Source organism: Mesoplodon mirus (assembly GCF_964341445.2).
Source record: "Mesoplodon mirus genome assembly, chromosome: 4".
Lineage (NCBI taxonomy): Eukaryota > Metazoa > Chordata > Mammalia > Artiodactyla > Ziphiidae > Mesoplodon > Mesoplodon mirus.
In genome coordinates, this window is record NC_138979.1 from 35,904,071 (window position 1) to 35,921,532 (window position 17,462).

The following is a 17,462-nucleotide window of genomic DNA, read 5'->3' on the forward strand; positions in this document are numbered from 1 at the left end:
AAAGATATAATCTGTGCTCAATATCCAGATTTGAGACCACCCTCAAGTAGCCTATATGTTCCTAGCTTCCTCATCTATAAAACGGGGTGGTGGTAAGAAATGAGATAACACATAGGTACTGCTTACTGCAGTGCCTCACACATAATGAATAAGCAATCAGTATCATAAACTATGTGACCTTGGGCAAATTACAATCTTCCATAAGTTTGTTTCTTGAGAATAATTCCCTCCTCACAGTGATATAGTGAGGATTGAATGTGAACACCTATGACATACGAATGCCACCATGTGGAAGGGCAGGTGTTGAAAGAATAGCTAGTCTCGCCTTTGGACTCAGAACTACCCAGTAGAATTTTGTGTGATGATGGCAGTGTTCTCATCTCTGCTGTCCTGTACAGTAGCCACTAGCCACATGTGGCTCCCAAGCACTTGAAATATGACTAGACTGACCAAAGAACTGAATTTTTTATTTTATTTTATTTTAATTAACTAGCCACATGTGGTTAGTGGCTACTGTTGGACAAGGCAGACTAAGTAACTTAACCCTACAAAGTTGTCTGGCTGGTATGCAGTTCAGTTTTGTTCCTGAGCCAGATGGCAAATTACTCCCCTCAAAGGGTCAATACCATGAATCTGGAAATCCCAAAAGCCCTCTATGATTTTTCTCCATCTGGTCCCCCAAGAGTATCCCCCTGAATTTATCTTCAGTGATATGAAAATGTTTGCATGTACTAAAGATGAAAACAGCTTTGAAGTGGACAGTTCTTACTCTCAAGCTCAATAATTCACATCCCATCAAAGGCCTGCACTGTCCAGCAGTGGATGTCTGTGCATCTACCCCACTGTGTGCCTGCCCTGGCCACTGCTAGAAGTTCAAGTCGGCATCTACTGACAAAAGGCCCATGGCAGCATCTCCCCAAGCTGAAGGTAGAGGGTATCTGGGAGAGGAAGTGGGACCCTCAAATCTACCTAAAATCTAGGTCATAACTTTCCGTCCCCAAACTGAAAATAACCAAATCATCCATCCTATACTAGGTGTGTCAGTAATTTCTGGGTGAATGAATGAGCAAATGATAGTTACAAAAAAGCAAACCAGAATTTTGAATGTTGATTTGTAGCACATCAAAGTGACTAATAACAATTTGGAAATAGTCTGATTAAAATGAGTGCGTAAAAAGCAATAATCATGTCTTGATGAGTTCGGAATGTGGTAAACATCTGTTTTATGTTTCTGAAGAATGGAACAAGTATCAGGATTCTGAAAGAAAGGATGTAAGTTTTAAGAGTTTTCCATTATTGATTTACATGAGTACTTTTTGTCTTGTAATGAGAATTTTTGATTTGATTTCATCTTAGAAGTTTTAATTTGTCTGTAGATAATGGTGCTATAATTTGACTACATCGTGGAATTCTGAGATTGGTGGAAAAAACCCAAGGGCTTTAATATTGGAAGTTTTCTTAGACACTGTAATTAGCACTTTTAGTTCATAAATAATTCTTCTGAGATTTATTTCCATAGATGTTTAATGAGCTTTATTAAGCCTTATTCAAACAGGTTCATATAGAACCACATGAATGTTTTTTATAAAGCAGCATTCATACATTGGAATTACAGATAAAACTGCTTAAAATTCAGTCCCCAAACTAGAAGCTGCTATAACTGTGAATAGTCAGGTTAGATCAGGGAGTGTCAACTGGGGGCAGTTGCCCCTAGGGGCATTTGACAATGTCTGGAAACATTTTGGTTTTCACAGCTGGGGAAGAAGGGAGGTGTTACTGTGACACCTGGTGGGTAGAAGCCAGGGATGCTGCTCGACATCCTACAATGCACAGGACAGCGCCCACCACAAATAATTATCCAGCTCAAAATGTCTATAATGCTGACGTTGAGAAACCCTGAGTTGGTGTCAAGAGATGCAGAAAAAAATGAGTTTCAACCTTAGGCTAGGAAATGTGCTTGGAATTGTTCCCTCTGTAGTTTCACTGTGCTGGGCCTGAGATAGAGTCACTCAGAGTTTCCTGGGGGCTTCCCATGAGTCAGCCTTCTGAGCAGACTCTTTAGGGAGTGGAGGAAGTATGTGCTCAAGGACATCTTTCTCTAATTCAGGCAGGTCCTATTTTCCAAGTAAATAAAATGTGAATTCACTTCATATAGTTCCAATATCTTGTTTTTAAAGAATGAATAGCATCTTGAGGGACATAATCCAAAAGAAGAACTTTTCTTCTTTTAAAAATTTCCATTAAAACAGTCATATTTGTAGAATATAGGTGGTGAAATATTTCAGAGGTTTAGTACTAAGTGTGCTGGTAGCTACTGAGAGTATAGATGATTGGTTTGCCTGTGAGCTGACGTTCAGGGAGTTGCAGGGAAGTTTAGAAGCTGGACAACATAGGAATGCTGCACACTGAGGTAATGACACTCTTTTAAATTTTGACAGTGTGTAGTAGAAACTAAACCATTACTCACTCATTTTTATCCTTTAACTTCCAGTCAAGATAACTATATAATTATGTGTGTAGGTATATAGATGTGTGTGTTTGTATATTTATCCATAATACATTTGTATATGTGTACACAAGTAGAAACTCTATAACCAAAAAGTAAAATAATTTCTGTCATTAGAGCAATATTTCTTGATCTTATTTTTCATTATTCACCCCCACACACACGCATCTAAGGAGACTTTAGAAATTTTTTTCTAATTGTGCTTACCACAATGAAATTTTAGTTTCACACCATGTACTATATATCTGTTTATGTATGTGTATGTGTGCTTTATACATAAAAAGAATGGAACAGTTTTCACCCTTTGGGGATGGTGTACCCCAGGTGAGAATGTATGCATTATTAGAGTGAGAGACTGTTCTGATCATCTGGAGTTCTTTATGTTACATTCTATGACTGTACAAAGAGCAAAACCCTTTTACCCATATTTCCTGTTTTTTGATAGCCTGTTGAAGGGATTAGGTAACACTGTTGCTGTCTGCTGCACACGTCAGTTATAAACAGCCCTATTCCTTCACCTGAAAATCTCTGTCTAGTTGTTCTGTTCAGGCCCATTGTAATCCAAAAGAAATTGTAGATAACAGTCAAATCATGTAAAGTTTAACCTGTATTTAAGGAAGGTCACTGGTTTTTTAAAAGACTTTATTTCTTTAGAATACTTCTAGATCCATAGAAAAATTGAAAGGAAAGTACAGAGATTTCCCGTGTATCTCCTACCTCCACGTAGGCATAGCCTCCCCTATTTTCAACATCCCTCACCGGAGGGTACATTTGTTACAATTGATGAACCAACATTTGACACATCATAATCACCCAAAATCCGTGGTTTAACCTTAGAGTTCACTCTTGGTGTTGTACATCCTATGGGTTTGGAAAAATGTACAATGACAAGTATCTATCATTATAGTATCATACAAAGTATTTTCACTGCCCTAAAAATCCTCTGTGTTCTTCCTGTTCATTCCCCAACCCCTGCCAACCCCCTGGCAACCACTGATCTTTTTACTGTCTCCATAGTTTTCCCTTTTCCAGAATGTTTTATAGTTGGAGTCATGCAGTATGTAGCCTTTTCAGATTGGCTTCTTTCACTTAATAATATGCATTTACATTTCCTCCATGTCTTTTCATGGCTTTATAGCTCATGTCTTTTTTGTGCTGAATAATATTCTGTTGTTTGGGTGTACCACAGTTTATCTATTTGCCAACTAAAGGACATCTTAATTACTTCCAAGTCTTAGAAATTATGAATAAAGCTGCTATAAACATCCATGTGCAGGTTTTGTGTGGGCATAAGTTTTCAGCTCCTTTGGGTAAATACCAAAGAGTGCAGTTACTGGATTGTATGGTAAGAGTGTGCTTAGTTTTATAAGAAACCACCAAACTGTCTTCCAAAGTAGCTTTGTTACTATTTTGCATTCTCATCAGCAATGAATGAAATTTCTGTTGCTCCACATCCTCACAATCATTTGATGCTGTCAGTGTTCTGGATTTTGGCCATTCTAATAGGAGTATAGTGAACTGATTTTTTGAAATAATATTTTTATCAAAATATAATTCACATACTATAAGATTCACCCTTATAAAGTATACAACTGAGTGGTTTCACTGTATTCATTGAGTTGTGCAACCATCACTACTACCTGATTTTAGAACATTTTCATCACCTCAAAAAGAAACTCTGGTCAAAATTTAAACTATCTGTGTTTCAAAGGGTACCATGAAAAAAGTGAAAGGATAAGCCAAGGATTGGAGAAAATATTTGCAAATCATATATCTGGTAAGGGACTTGTACATAGAGTATATAAATAACTCTTATGACTCAATGCTAAAAAGACAACCCAATTTAAAAATGGGCAAAAGATCTGAACAGACATACAGATGGCCATCAAGCACATGAAAAGATGCTGAACACCATTAGCCGTCAGGGAAATGCAAATCAAAACCACAATGAGATACCACTTATGCCCAGTAGGATAACTACAGTAGAAAAGGCAAACAGTAACTAGTGTTGGTGGGGATGTGGAGAAATCAGAGCCCTCATAGACTGCTGGTAGGAATATAAACTTTGAAAAACAGTTTGGGATTTTGTCAAAAAGTTAAACATAGAGTTACTATATCATCCAGCAGTTCTACTCCTAGGAGTATATCCCACGCACTGCAATGAAGAGTAGCCCCTGCTGGCCGCAACTAGAGAAAGCCCGCCCACAGAAACAAAGACCCAACGCAGCCATAAATAAATAAATAAATAAATAAATTTTTTTAAAAAGACAAGCAAAAAAGATAACCCTTTCCCCCCACTACCACCCATTAGCAGTCACTCCTTATCTCTACCTGCTCCCCACGACCCCGGTAACCACTAGTCTGCTTTGTGCCTCTATGGATTGGCCTGTTCTTGACATTTCACATAAATGGAATCATTCCACCTGTGACTTTTTGTACTTGGCTTCTTTCATTAGCATAATATTTTCAGAGTTCACCCATGTTTTAGCAGGTATCAGTACTTCATTCTTTCTTATTGCCTGGTGATATCCCATTGTATGGACATACCACATTTTGTTTATCCATTCATCAGCTGATCAATATTGAGGTTGTTTCCACTTTGGGGCTAATATAAATAATGCTGATTTTAAAGTTCGGGTACAAGTTTTGTATGGACATATGTCTTCAGTTCTCTTGGGCTTATACCTAGGAGTGGAATTGCTTGGTCGTATAGTAACTGTGTTTGTGAGGATCAGCCAGACTGTTTTCCAAAGCGGCTGCACCATTTTACAATCCCACCAGCAACTGATTTTTGAGTGAAGACTAGTTATATACTCCTTAAAGTGCCTTAGGCCAGATTCTCCCCTTCCCTGTCCCCACCCAAGGCCACATAGTTCCTTAATTGTCACATGGAGGGTTTAAACCCATAGTCGTAGGGCTCTTTCATCCCCTCCAAACACAGAGACACTCCCCAGTGTCAAAGCTCTCTTGAATCATACAGATTCCACACAGCGGTGCTTCCCAGGAATCTCACTGACAGAGCTCCTGTGAGAGCTTTTTCTCTTTAATAATAGATTACGTTCCTCAGGCCTCTATCCCCTTTTGAGAAATTCATCTTAAAAATACACATGAAGTGGGCTTCCCTGGTGGTGCAGTGGTTGAGAGTCCGCCTGCCGATGCAGGGGATGCGGGTCCATGCCCCAGTCCGGGAGGATCCCACATGCCGCGGAGCAGCTGGGCCCGTGAGCCATGGCCGCTGAGCCTGCGCGTCTGGAGCCTGTGCTCCGCAACAGGAGAGGCCACAACAGTGAGAGGCCCACGTACCGCAAAAAAAAAAAAAAAATACACGTGAAGCTTTGTTCTTAATACTAGAACTTTGTTGTCACGTACATCTCTAGTTTCAATTTCAGTTGTGTGTTTGCACACTCCACACCCCCACACCACACCCAACACTTCGACCTGCACCTGGGCATCGATGCAGGGCTTGTCCAGCCTGTGTGCGTCTGTCGGTCACACAGTCCAGTGAGCGGAGTTGGGGAATCATTGTCAGTGTGGTCAGCCATTGCATGTCCTCAAATCTATCTTGATATTCAGCCTCTGCCTCTTGTTGGGGGGTAACGAATTACATGTGTGTTACTCTCAGTTCTGATCGCTCTCCTACTTACTTGTGTCAGGGTAGCCCGTGTATACCTTTCAGGGTTGCTGTTCTGGTCAACTTAGAGATTCAGTGAGAATGTGACTCTTCTTCACCCTTTCTGTGTCCTTAATAACAAGCAAGATGTTTCCTTCCCACCTGTAATCCTTTCTTATAAAGAGTTCTGGGATTTTAGCCCATTCTCGCATGCAGAATATCTGTGTAGCATGTTCACTGTCTCCAGGTCTGGGGCCAGCTTCCCCTCTTTCCAGGATACACTATACAGGTCTGGGCCTGGCACAGAGTGAGCACACATCACTCAAAGAACGTTGCTCAGTGGAGGAGTGTGTTTTCTTATGTAAATGTGATGTGTGTTCCACGCCTCACTAACATGCCAGGTATCCCTGTGTTCTCTTCTGCAGGCCATCGGCTGTACTCTGAACTGTAGTTGCCAAAGCTTCAAACCAGGAAAAATAAACCACCGTCAGTGTGAGCAGTGCAGACATGGATGGGTGGCCCACGGTAACTATTTTGCCCCCTCTCTTGGCCTTTAGTGTACCCTTTAAATAATTTACAGTTATTCAGGAACAGATTTAATATCTAAGAATGACAGCTAACATTTGTAAGTTACTGCTGTGTGTCAGGTAACAGCCTAAGAGCTTTATATACGTTATCTCTTTGAATCTTAACAACTCTGTATGATAAGTGTTTATCAACCCCCTTCTAAAGATGTAGAAAATGGTGCTTCAGGGCTGTCATTCTGCAACAGTAGAAATGTTCTGTGCTATCTAATATAGTAGCCTCTAACCCAGGGTTGCTAGATGGAAAAACAGAATGCTCAGTTGAATTTGAATTTCAGTTAAATTATACATAATTTTTTAGCCTAAGTATATCCCAATGAATATTTCTGTTATAAGTGTATACCACTTATTCATTTTTTATCTGAAATGTATATTCAAGTTTAATTTTTATTTGTTTTTTTATTTGCTATACCTGACAGCCCTACACTAGCCACATGTGGCTACAAGTACTTGAAATGTGATTAGTGCAACTGGTGAATTGAATTTTTAGTTTTATTTAATGTTAATTAATTTAAATCTAAATTTGAATAGCCATATGTGACTGATGACTGTTGCATTGGACAGCATGGAGTTCAGTGGCTTAACTTGCCCAGCCCAACAACTAGATAGTGGCACACTAGGGCTCAAACCCAGATCTGTTGGCTTTCCAAGTCCAGGTTCTTCTCCAGACCCCATGCTTCCTGGTTTTCCATCCTCTTGATTATGCACCTGCCGCCTTCGTTTTTACCCATTTTCCGTGCACGTTCCCTACTTGCGGCTGTTTTACTCCTTAGGCATGCCACAGGAAAGGGAGAAAAGAAGCCTCTCAGGCTAGTCCATTTTATTTTAGAAGTTCCTGAGAATAACTTGGAGCCAGATAGCTATTAAGATTATTAATTGTTTGCATATTTGTGGGTTTTCTACTGGAACAAATAACTGAGAGTTAGCGCTAACCTACTTCTGTGCAGTGTTTCTCTTAAAAGTAGAATCTTGAAAAATGATATTTCTTCAATTCACTTTTTCAGCTCTAAGTAAGCTAAGGATTCCCCCCGTGTATCCAGCAAGCCAGGTGGAGATTGTCCAGTCCAACGTGGTGTTTGATATTAGCAGCCTCATGCTGTATGGGACCCAGGCCATCCCTGTTCGCCTGAAAATCCTCCTGGACCGTCTCTTCAGTGTGTTGAAGCAAGATGAGGTCCTCCAGATCCTCCATGCCTTGGACTGGACCCTCCAGGATTACATCCGTGGATACGTGCTGCAGGTATGGGGACCATGGGCACCGTTCTCCTAGAATGTCTTCCGAAGCTCGTGTCCATGGAACTGATATAACCCAGTTGCCTACAGTGCTACAGCCATTGGTAGTCATCCTTCCCTTTCATCGTTATTTCTAACGTCTTAAGCCCTACCTCCTGTTCTGGGTGAACTCCAGTGCCTTTCCTCAAGGTATCTGTAAGACTTCGGGATGCGGAGCATTCCATGTTCTCTGATGTAGGTTGCACTCAGCCAGCTCTTCCACAGTCAACCATTTGCCCCATCCTTGGTGCTGCCTCCGTTTCTTTCATTAGCCTCAAACTATTTACTGACGCAAGACATCATGTTTCAGATTTTACTGAGAGTTGGGGGTTGAGGAAGGGAACTTACATTGCAGAACGGCACAGCAAACAGTTACAATTTCATGCCACACCTTCCTGTTCTTTAAAACCCTCTGCCATCCATCCTACTGCTAATTTTCCTTCCCAGGCTCCATCACCTTGTGATATTTCTGTGTGCATGCTCTGGCTCATTCTCTCTCTGCCTCCCCAGTTCCTTTTGGCCTCCTCGTATTTTCTCTATGTCTCTCCCATCATTCCATGCCTTTCGTCCCTTCTATCATCTCTTCCCTTTGCAGAGTAGTTTCACCTCTTTTTCTGTACCATACTGTGGGGGGTAGGCCTTATGCTTCCTATCCAGAGAGGCTATCAAGGTGTTTCAACAGCAAAGAACATATTCCCTGATGTGAATTACATCACTTCTCTGACATATGAAACAGCTACAGCATTTTCTTCCTTGTCACTACGCTAGAAAATGTCAGCTAACTTTGATAAAAATTTCAACGAAATGGGCAGATGAATGTTATTTCCAAGACTAACATACACTTCAGTCTAATTCAGCTGGGCCATAACCCTGAAACAAATACTAATAACAACCATTTATTGACTTAGACCCTCTTCCAGTAATCTCACAAGGTAGGTACACTATCCCCATTTTCCAGTTGGAAAACCAGAGACTGAGTGCTTCTAAATCTTGCTGAAGTCACTCAACTTGTATGCAACAGACTGAGAATTTGAACCCACTTCTTTCGAACTCTGACAATGCCTGCAGTCTTCCTGTGGAAACATGTTTGCTCACCTCGAGTGCAGGACCCCCAGCAGGCTAGAAACCACCTTTTATGTAGAGCAGCATTATGACATAGATCAATATTTAATGATCCTAATAATCTTGCTTTCTAGTGTTAGGATTAAAAATATGGAATCAATTACCTTGAACCTCTAGTGCATGAAAAATTTATGATGTTACATTCCTCATCATCTTCAAAACTCTTACATGCACTGTGAAAAATCTCAGTAGGCCATCAAATACATGTTCTGTGATAAAATATTTATTGTAGTTTTGGGAAAAGTTAGGCCTTGCTAGAGTTTGAAAGATCTCCAACACTCCAGTGTAATTACAGCTCTGCTTTGTGAACATAGGCAATAGATCAATACAGGTTCATTTGTTTTTCAATGTTAGTTGCTTGGGAAAGATTATTAAACTTGCAGCGAATAAATACTTGAACTATATCTAGGCCTGATTGCCTCATCTATACTCTTTAGATAAAGAAGTTACTATTGTTCAAATGATACATATTTTAATTTTAGTGGAGGAAAATTATGCCTGATGCAAGACAACCAATTGGTTTGAAATAAGATGGAAAATAATCACCAAACTTCCCTTAGGCTTGAGTGATATAATTTTATTTCTCTCTTCTGGACCACTGCTTGCATTTGTGCAGTTTATTTTCTGCACAGAGTTTCTGTCCTAGGACAGTGGGGTGAGCGAGGGCTGAATTCATCAAGCCTTGTGCTCACAGGGGTGTCTTTTTCTAATATGTACAAAAGTGCCCTGTGGTGCTGATGGAGGCCCTGACCACATACATGGTTCCTTTCTTAGAAAAAAGGGTAAGGAATAGTAAATTAATTGCCCTTTTTAATTCTGGTTTGGGTTTAGGATGCGTCAGGAAAGGTGTTGGACCACTGGAGCATCATGACCAGTGAGGAAGAGGTGGCCACCTTGCAGCAGTTCCTTCGTTTTGGAGAGACCAAGTCTATCGTTGAGCTCATGGCAATTCAAGAGAAGGAAGAGCAGTCCATCATCATCCCGCCCTCCACGGCGAATGTAGATATCAGGGCTTTCATCGAGAGCTGCAGCCACCGGAGTGTCAGCCTCCCCCCTCCGGTAGACAAAGGAAACCCTGGCAATATACACCCCTTTGAGAACCTCATAAACAACATGACCTTCATGCTGCCCTTCCAGTTCTTCAACCCTGTGCCTCCCTCACTGATAGGGTCAGTGCCCGAACCATATGTGCTGGAGCAGGGTCAGGACCAAAGTCAGGACCCCAAACAGGAAATCCACGGACCCTTCCCCAACAGCAGCTTCTTAACTTCCAGTTCCACCCCATTTCAGGTTGAAAAAGAACAGTGTCTAAACTGTCCAAGTCCTGTTACTAAAAAGGAAGACAGCGCCCATTTAAGTGACTCCAGCTCATACAACATCATCACAAAGCTCGAAAGGACACAGTTGTCCCCAGAGGGCAAAGTGAAGTCCGAGAGGAACAGCCTCGGCACAAAGAAGGGCCGGGTGTTCTGTACAGCGTGTGAGAAGACCTTCTATGACAAAGGCACCCTCAAGATCCACTACAACGCTGTCCACCTGAAGATCAAGCATAAGTGCACCATCGAAGGCTGTAACATGGTGTTCAGCTCCCTGAGGAGCCGGAACCGCCACAGCGCCAACCCCAACCCCCGGCTGCACATGCCAATGAACAGAAACAACAGGGACAAAGACCTGAGGAACAGCCTGAACCTGGCTGCCTCTGAGAGCTATAAGCGCCCAGGTTTCAGGGTGACTTCTCCAGACTGTCGACCTTTCCCTGGCTACACTGGTTCAGGGGAGGATTCCCGGAGCCAGCCAGTCTTCCCAAGCATCGGCCAAAATGGAGTGCTTTTTCCCAACCTGAAGACGGTCCAGCCGGTCCTTCCTTTCTACCGCAGTCCGGCCACCCCGGCTGAGCTAGCAAACACACCTGGGATGCTGCCTTCCCTCCCTCTGTTGTCCTCTTCAATCCCGGAACAACTGGTTTCCAACGAAATGCCATTCGATGCCCTGCCCAAGAAGAAATCGCGGAAGTCCAGTATGCCCATCAAAATAGAGAAGGAGGCTGTGGAGATAGCGGATGAGAAGAGGCACACTCTCAGCTCAGATGAAGACATGCCCCTGCAGGTGGTCAGTGAAGACGAGCTGGAGGCCTGCAGCCCCCGGTCAGACAGAGCCCCACTGGGAAGCTTAGGGAAGCCTGGTCCTGAAGGAGAGAGGCCCTGCCATCTCAAACCGGCGATCGAGTCCAGCGGAGCCATCCGCCAAACCCCTGAGCAGGCCACATACAACTCGGAGAGGGAGACTGAGCAGAAGTCAGTGCTGACCGTGGTGCCACGGGACAGGGAGGATGGTGGCCGTGGACCTCACCTCACCCCCGGGGTGGAGCCCTGTGTCCCTTTTCCTGACTACGTCAAACTGCAGCAGCGCCTGCTGGCTGGGGGCCTCCTCAGTGCTTTGTCCAGCCGGGGGATGGCTTTTCCTTGTTTTGAAGATTCCAAAGAGCTGGAGCACTCAGGTCAGCACACATTAGTGAGGCCGAAGGAGGAAAATCGCTTCCAGTGTGACATCTGCAAGAAGACTTTTAAAAACGCTTGTGGTGTGAAGATGCATCACAAGAACATGCATGCCAAAGAAACGCACACGTGCACGATGGAGGGCTGTAAGGCCACATTCCCTTCCCGCAGGAGCAGAGACAGGTAAGACATCTGGTGGCAATCATTTCTTCCAAGGCAGTGGTTCTTAAACTTTAGCATGCATCTGAGTCACCTGGAGGGTTGTTAAAACAGACTTCTGAGCCCTCCCCCTAGAATTTCTGCTTCAGTTGGTCTGGGACGAGATGTGAGAGTTTGCATTGCTAAGTTCTCAGGGGACACTGATGCTATTCCAGGGACCACAGATTGAGAAACAGTGTTCTATAGATCCAGATTGTTGAATTTTCAGTTCTAGAATTTAAACTCATTTAGCCACAAAACCTGACCTGAAATGATGTGAGGCTATTTTAATCTTTTTAAATCTCCCTTTGTGTGGATTTTTTTTAATGTATATTCCATACAGAAATGTTAATGGATTTATTATGGGGGCATTGCCATGATATGACAGTATATGCATCATTCTGCCTTTTTAAAGCCTGAGAAATTCTGGATTCAGAAACATCTGGCCCCAAGGGTTTGGGATAAGGCATCATGAACTAGTTCACACATTAGAGGGGGAGGAAGCAGGGGAGCTTTTAAAGTTAGGATTGTAGCCCCCCAAAACTTGTCTGATGTTCATTTCACACTATGAAGTCCACAGAATGAAACGTTTTATCCGATTTCTATTTAACCACTATTTTTGAAAGGAAGAATAACTGCCTGATTGAAGATTTTTGAAATACTAAGATATCAAAGAGTAAAGGCAATTAACAGGTTATTTCAGTGTCTGCGATGTGTGGTTCAAAGATGAGAAGTCTTTCAGTGCCAGGTTTTCATGACCCCACCACACAGAGTCAGACTGTTTGTACAGAGTGCCCGGGTATAGAGTATCTCTCATCACTCTGGGGACACAGCACTGGCGTTACTATCTTACTTGTGCTTTTCTTAATGAACTTGAGTCGCATAACCACTCTTGAGGTCGCCTTCCTCCCCAGCCTATAAAGGGAAGAGGAAGCTTACCAAAAGATGACCCCAGGAGGCTTTAAGGAGAGAACCAGCTCACTAATGAAATGCAGCATTGTGGATGCTAAATGGTTCACAGAATATCAAAATGTTACATTCGCTTAAACAAGCTTGACTTCGAGCAGCTCAACACCACCACTGCCTCAGTCCAAGTTGTAGCACCTAATTTATTAAGAGGGTGAAAATGTATAGACTCCCACACACATTCCTGGACAGGGCTCCTAAGAACACATACATTGTCTTGAGCAGAGAGGATAGGGCAGGGGTGATATTAGTTAAAATTCCTGTTTCTGTTGCTGGATGTTGCACCAAATCACCAAGATACCCAAATTAGTGAGCCAGTGCCCCTCCTCCACCCTCCAAGAAGGGTGTTCGTTCCTGAATAAGCTGTCATTATAAAGAAGAGATAGTCATATCGGTCAGGTTATCCTTGATATTTATGATACTGTTCTGACCTACATTGTCTACTAAATTAGAAGACATGTTGAATTTAAGATACTATTTATATTTATTTTTCATATATTTAACATTTTCTTATTTGGGGACCTATTTGTGATGCCAGCCTCCTGCCCCACCACAGGAAGACATCTTTCGTTCTAAATGTAAACCACTAATTCTAGTAGTCTAGAACTTGGACTGCATTTTCCCTAGCATCTGTGATTAAAATGATACCATCTTAAACAGGACTTTGTGAGCAGTCCTGGGCCCACCACCATTTTTCTGAGTCAGAGATGAGACTTGCATGGCTGTAAGGATAACTGACGTCCTCTCTTCAAGCCACTGCTACTGCCAACAGCAGTTCCTAGGATCCATCACCAAGGGGCGAGGACAGAACTGTGGATACTTATTTAGCCAAGAAATAGTCAATAACCTTCTGTGTTAGGTGCTCTCGACACAGTCCCTGCCCACGACAGCCAGTGGGGAAGACAGAGCAGTGAGCAGGTGATTACAGCTGAAGGTGGTGGCTGCTAGAAGCGGGGTATTCTGTTACGGGCACGTGGGAGGGTGCCTACCCAAACCCTCTGAGAAGTTAGGGATGGTTTCCCGCAGGAGTTCTGTCTGATCCAGCAGCTCACAGAGGTTTTGGTCTCACAGCCCCTTTACAAATTCTTAAAACCTCAACACCCTCAAGAACTTCTGTCTATTTGGGTTTATATCTATCAATATTTACTGTATTAGAAATTAACATTGAAAAATTATGGGCTTCCCTGGTGACGCCGTGGTTGGGGGTCCGCCTGCCGATGCAGGGGGCGCAGGTTCGTGCCGCGGTCCAGGAGGATCCCACGTGCCGCAAAGCGGCTGGGCCCGTGAGCCATGGCCACGGGGCCTGCGCGTCCAGAGCCTGTGCTCTGCAGTGGGAGAGGCCACGGCAGTGAGAGGCCTGCGTACCAAAAAAAAAAAAAATTGAAAATATATGTATCACATCACTTAATAAACCTATTATATGTTACCATTACATTTTTATGAAAAATAACTACATTTTCTGGATCAAAAACTTAGTGAGAAGTGGCTTTGTTTTACATTTTGCAAATATCTTTAATGTCTGGTCCGGTAGAAGACGACTGGGTTCTCATACCAGCTTCTGCATTCAGTCTGTTGCAATATCACATGTCACGTAACCTCTGGAAAACTCCACTCTACACTAGTGAGAGAATGAGCCTGAAAAGGGAAAACAATGTCTTAGTATCATCATGAAAGGAGTCTGACTTGAGGGACATCCTGAAAGGATCTCAGGGACCACTAGGGGTACCCAGACCGCAATTTGAAAACCACTGGTCTCAGCTTATCTATATAGTCAAAAATGGGAGGGAAGAGTTGGAGGGGGAGGTGTAGAAGTTGAAGGGAAGAAATACAGACCTGGGCAGTAGGCACAGTATTAGTCCTGGAAGCAGAAAGCCTGGCACGTGGTCCACAGGGTTTTTGCGGCTGTGATACTCACTGGTCTCGGGACATGGCACCTTGGGAAGTGTATCTAACCCTCTGAGGATGGTTAAGGAGGAGAGAGGGCTGCCCACATGTTAGCTCTTGGTGTTCATGGGATCTTCAGGAGTTGAGCAAAGGGCCCAGAGGTTTGCTTTGTTGCGTCAGGGACCTTTCTGTACAAGGTGTTCCAGTAAATGTGTTTGTCAGACTTTTTTTTTGACCACTTGTGTATACTGGAACCTGTATGTCAATCTAATGTCTGGTTTTCTGCCGAGACATACCTGCCCCTTCACCCAGGGTGCTGACATAATCACAGGGCAGAGTTGCAGTTGAGAAGAGATGCTTGCAAAGTGGGTGATCTGGGAGTATAATTCTGATTATGTCCCAAGAAAAGAAAGCATAAGAGGATTAAAAAGAAGTTCAGAAATAAATTTGATACATTTTATGAGTAACACCCCTCCCATATGTCCTTGGAGATTTAGAAGAGAAAATTTGATTCCTTGTTATTTAGGTGAGGGTGTTTTTCCCAATTTGACCCTGGCATGCATTCTGATCTGTGTTGGGGGAGGTATTTTCCCTGTTTGGAATAATTCTCCAATCACCTTTAAGATTGTACCCTCTGGTAAGGGGTGTTTTTGCTCGTCAATAGTTAGGGGATCTCCGAGCAAGGCCGACATTGATTGACAAGTTACATCCAAATGATATCTTATGAGTAAAAGGCATGTGTCATAATGGATACTCATTATCTGCCCTTTAGGAGTAATCATTGGGTAGATGGTTGGCAGTGTGCTCACAGTGCTGCATTTGCAAGATTTCTGTCTGGTATATAGTGAAATGTTGCAAATACGAACTAAATTTAGCACACACACGTGTACACCCCACACACGCACTCGTGCACACACATACAATTTCTAGCCAGTCAGATTTTCACACCTGTAGAACTTGCGTGGGGGTGTGTATGCAAATACTCTAGACCACCATGCAAGCCACATAGGAAATTTTAAATTTTCTGGTAGCCACATTAAAAAAGAAACAAGTGAAGTAAGTGTTAGTAACATATTTTATTTCACTCAGCCTATCCAAAATATTATCATTTCAGTACATGACACTAGCCACCTTTCAGGTGCTCATACACTTAGGAGTAGCTGTCATACTGGACAGTGCAGCTCTAGAAGATAATATTTCCTGGTTTCATTGAAATAAAGTCGTCTGCTTAGTTCCTTATTGTTTGTGACTAGTTTTCTTCTGGGATCTCCTGGTTCCAGTGTCCCAGTTGAACTGGCCTAACTGAAGTAGTCTAGCCATTCTCTAAAGATGAGGTACAAGAATTTACGTGTCAATCAGATTGTGGAAACTGAAGAGAACTACATATTCTGTTGACCTTTCTGGTCAAATGCTAACTTGTGACAAGTGGTGAACGGCAGTGGGCAGTGTCCACCACACACACACTGTATCACTTCTCTCATGCCACAAGCTTTCCTGGTATCTGCCTAGTGTCTCTACTCAGAATGAAGCTGTCTTTAACACAACAGAAACAACAGCCCAACCCATTGCTAACCATCTTTTCACTCTTGTAGACACAGTTCAAACCTAAACCTCCACCAAAAAGTGTTGACTCAAGAAGTGTTGGAGAGCGGTGGAGACCATTTCCATACAGCTTACTTGTTGAAAGATATGGCTAAGGAGGCCTGTCAGGATGTGGCTTTCACACAGCAAGCCTCCCCGACATCTGTCATCTTCAAGGGAACGAGTCGGATGGGCAGCCTGGTTTACCCAGTAGCCCAAGTCCACAGCGCCGGCCTGGAGAGCTACACCTCCGGTCCGCCCAGCGAGGGCACCATCCTGGATTTGAGTACTACCTCGAGCATGAAATCGGAGAGTAGCAGCCATTCCTCCTGGGACTCAGACGGGGCAAGCGAGGAAGGCACCGTGCTCATGGAGGACAGCGATGGCAACTGTGAAGGGGCGAGCCTGGTCCGCGGGGAAGATGACTATCCCATCTGCGTCCTGATGGAGAAGGCCGACCAGAGCCTTGCCAGCCTGCCATCTGGGCTGCCCATAACATGTCACCTCTGCCAAAAGACGTACAGTAATAAAGGGACCTTCAGGGCTCACTACAGAACTGTGCACCTCCGCCAGCTCCACAAGTGCAAAGTCCCGGGCTGCAACACTATGTTCTCGTCTGTTCGAAGTCGAAACAGACACAGCCAGAATCCCAACCTGCACAAAAGCCTAGCCTCCTCTCCAAGTCACCTCCAGTAACAAGGTAGTGGACCACGTTTGCTCAGATAAGCATTGGTCGTAATTCAGGAATAAGATAGTCCAAAGAAAAGTTTCTAACTCTGTTTAGTTACCATTTGGGGCAAGCGAGGCAAAGAATATTTGAGTTGACTTCATAGTCTTCTACAGCAGGATGAGCAGAAGACAAGCCTTGTGAGAAGTTGCCATTGGGGTGGCGTTTCCTATTATTTTTCTTAGCCCAGAAGAAAAATAAAACTGACATAACAAAAACTTGCAGAAACGTGGTTTTCCCCAGATTTGTTTACACATTCCCTGGGAGAGCTCCAGGTCTGCAGGTTGACAGCAGAGGCCCAGGACCTGGGGGCAGCTTGAAGTGAGGCTTGTAGTATTAAGGGTCAGTCGAGTGTCCTGGGACACAGACTGTCACCACAGGTGACACCAGGAGCCACTCCCAAAGATCACATTTTTGAGTTCCTGCTTTAATGAGTCTGAAATCCAAACTGGAGTTTGGGAAAATGACTATTTGAGACTATCCCTCCATTTAGATTGGAGAATTGCCTTTTTTCCCT

At 43.3% G+C, this 17,462-nt stretch overlaps 1 protein-coding gene across 1 annotated transcript in view; it reads left to right on the plus strand.

Annotated features, from left to right (window-relative positions):
* BNC1 (basonuclin zinc finger protein 1) overlaps positions 1-16,914 on the plus strand; it is a gene marked incomplete at both ends in the record, with an annotated part of 29,662 nt that extends 12,748 nt beyond the window's left edge. Inside the window, 4 exons of the mRNA XM_082619610.1 lie at positions 6,542-6,641; positions 7,705-7,940; positions 9,926-11,772; positions 16,230-16,914. Coding sequence (XP_082475736.1) covers positions 6,542-6,641; positions 7,705-7,940; positions 9,926-11,772; positions 16,230-16,914 — 2,868 coding nt within the window. The remainder of the gene's footprint in view (positions 1-6,541; positions 6,642-7,704; positions 7,941-9,925; positions 11,773-16,229) is intronic.
* Between the last annotated feature and the right edge of the window lie 548 nt (positions 16,915-17,462).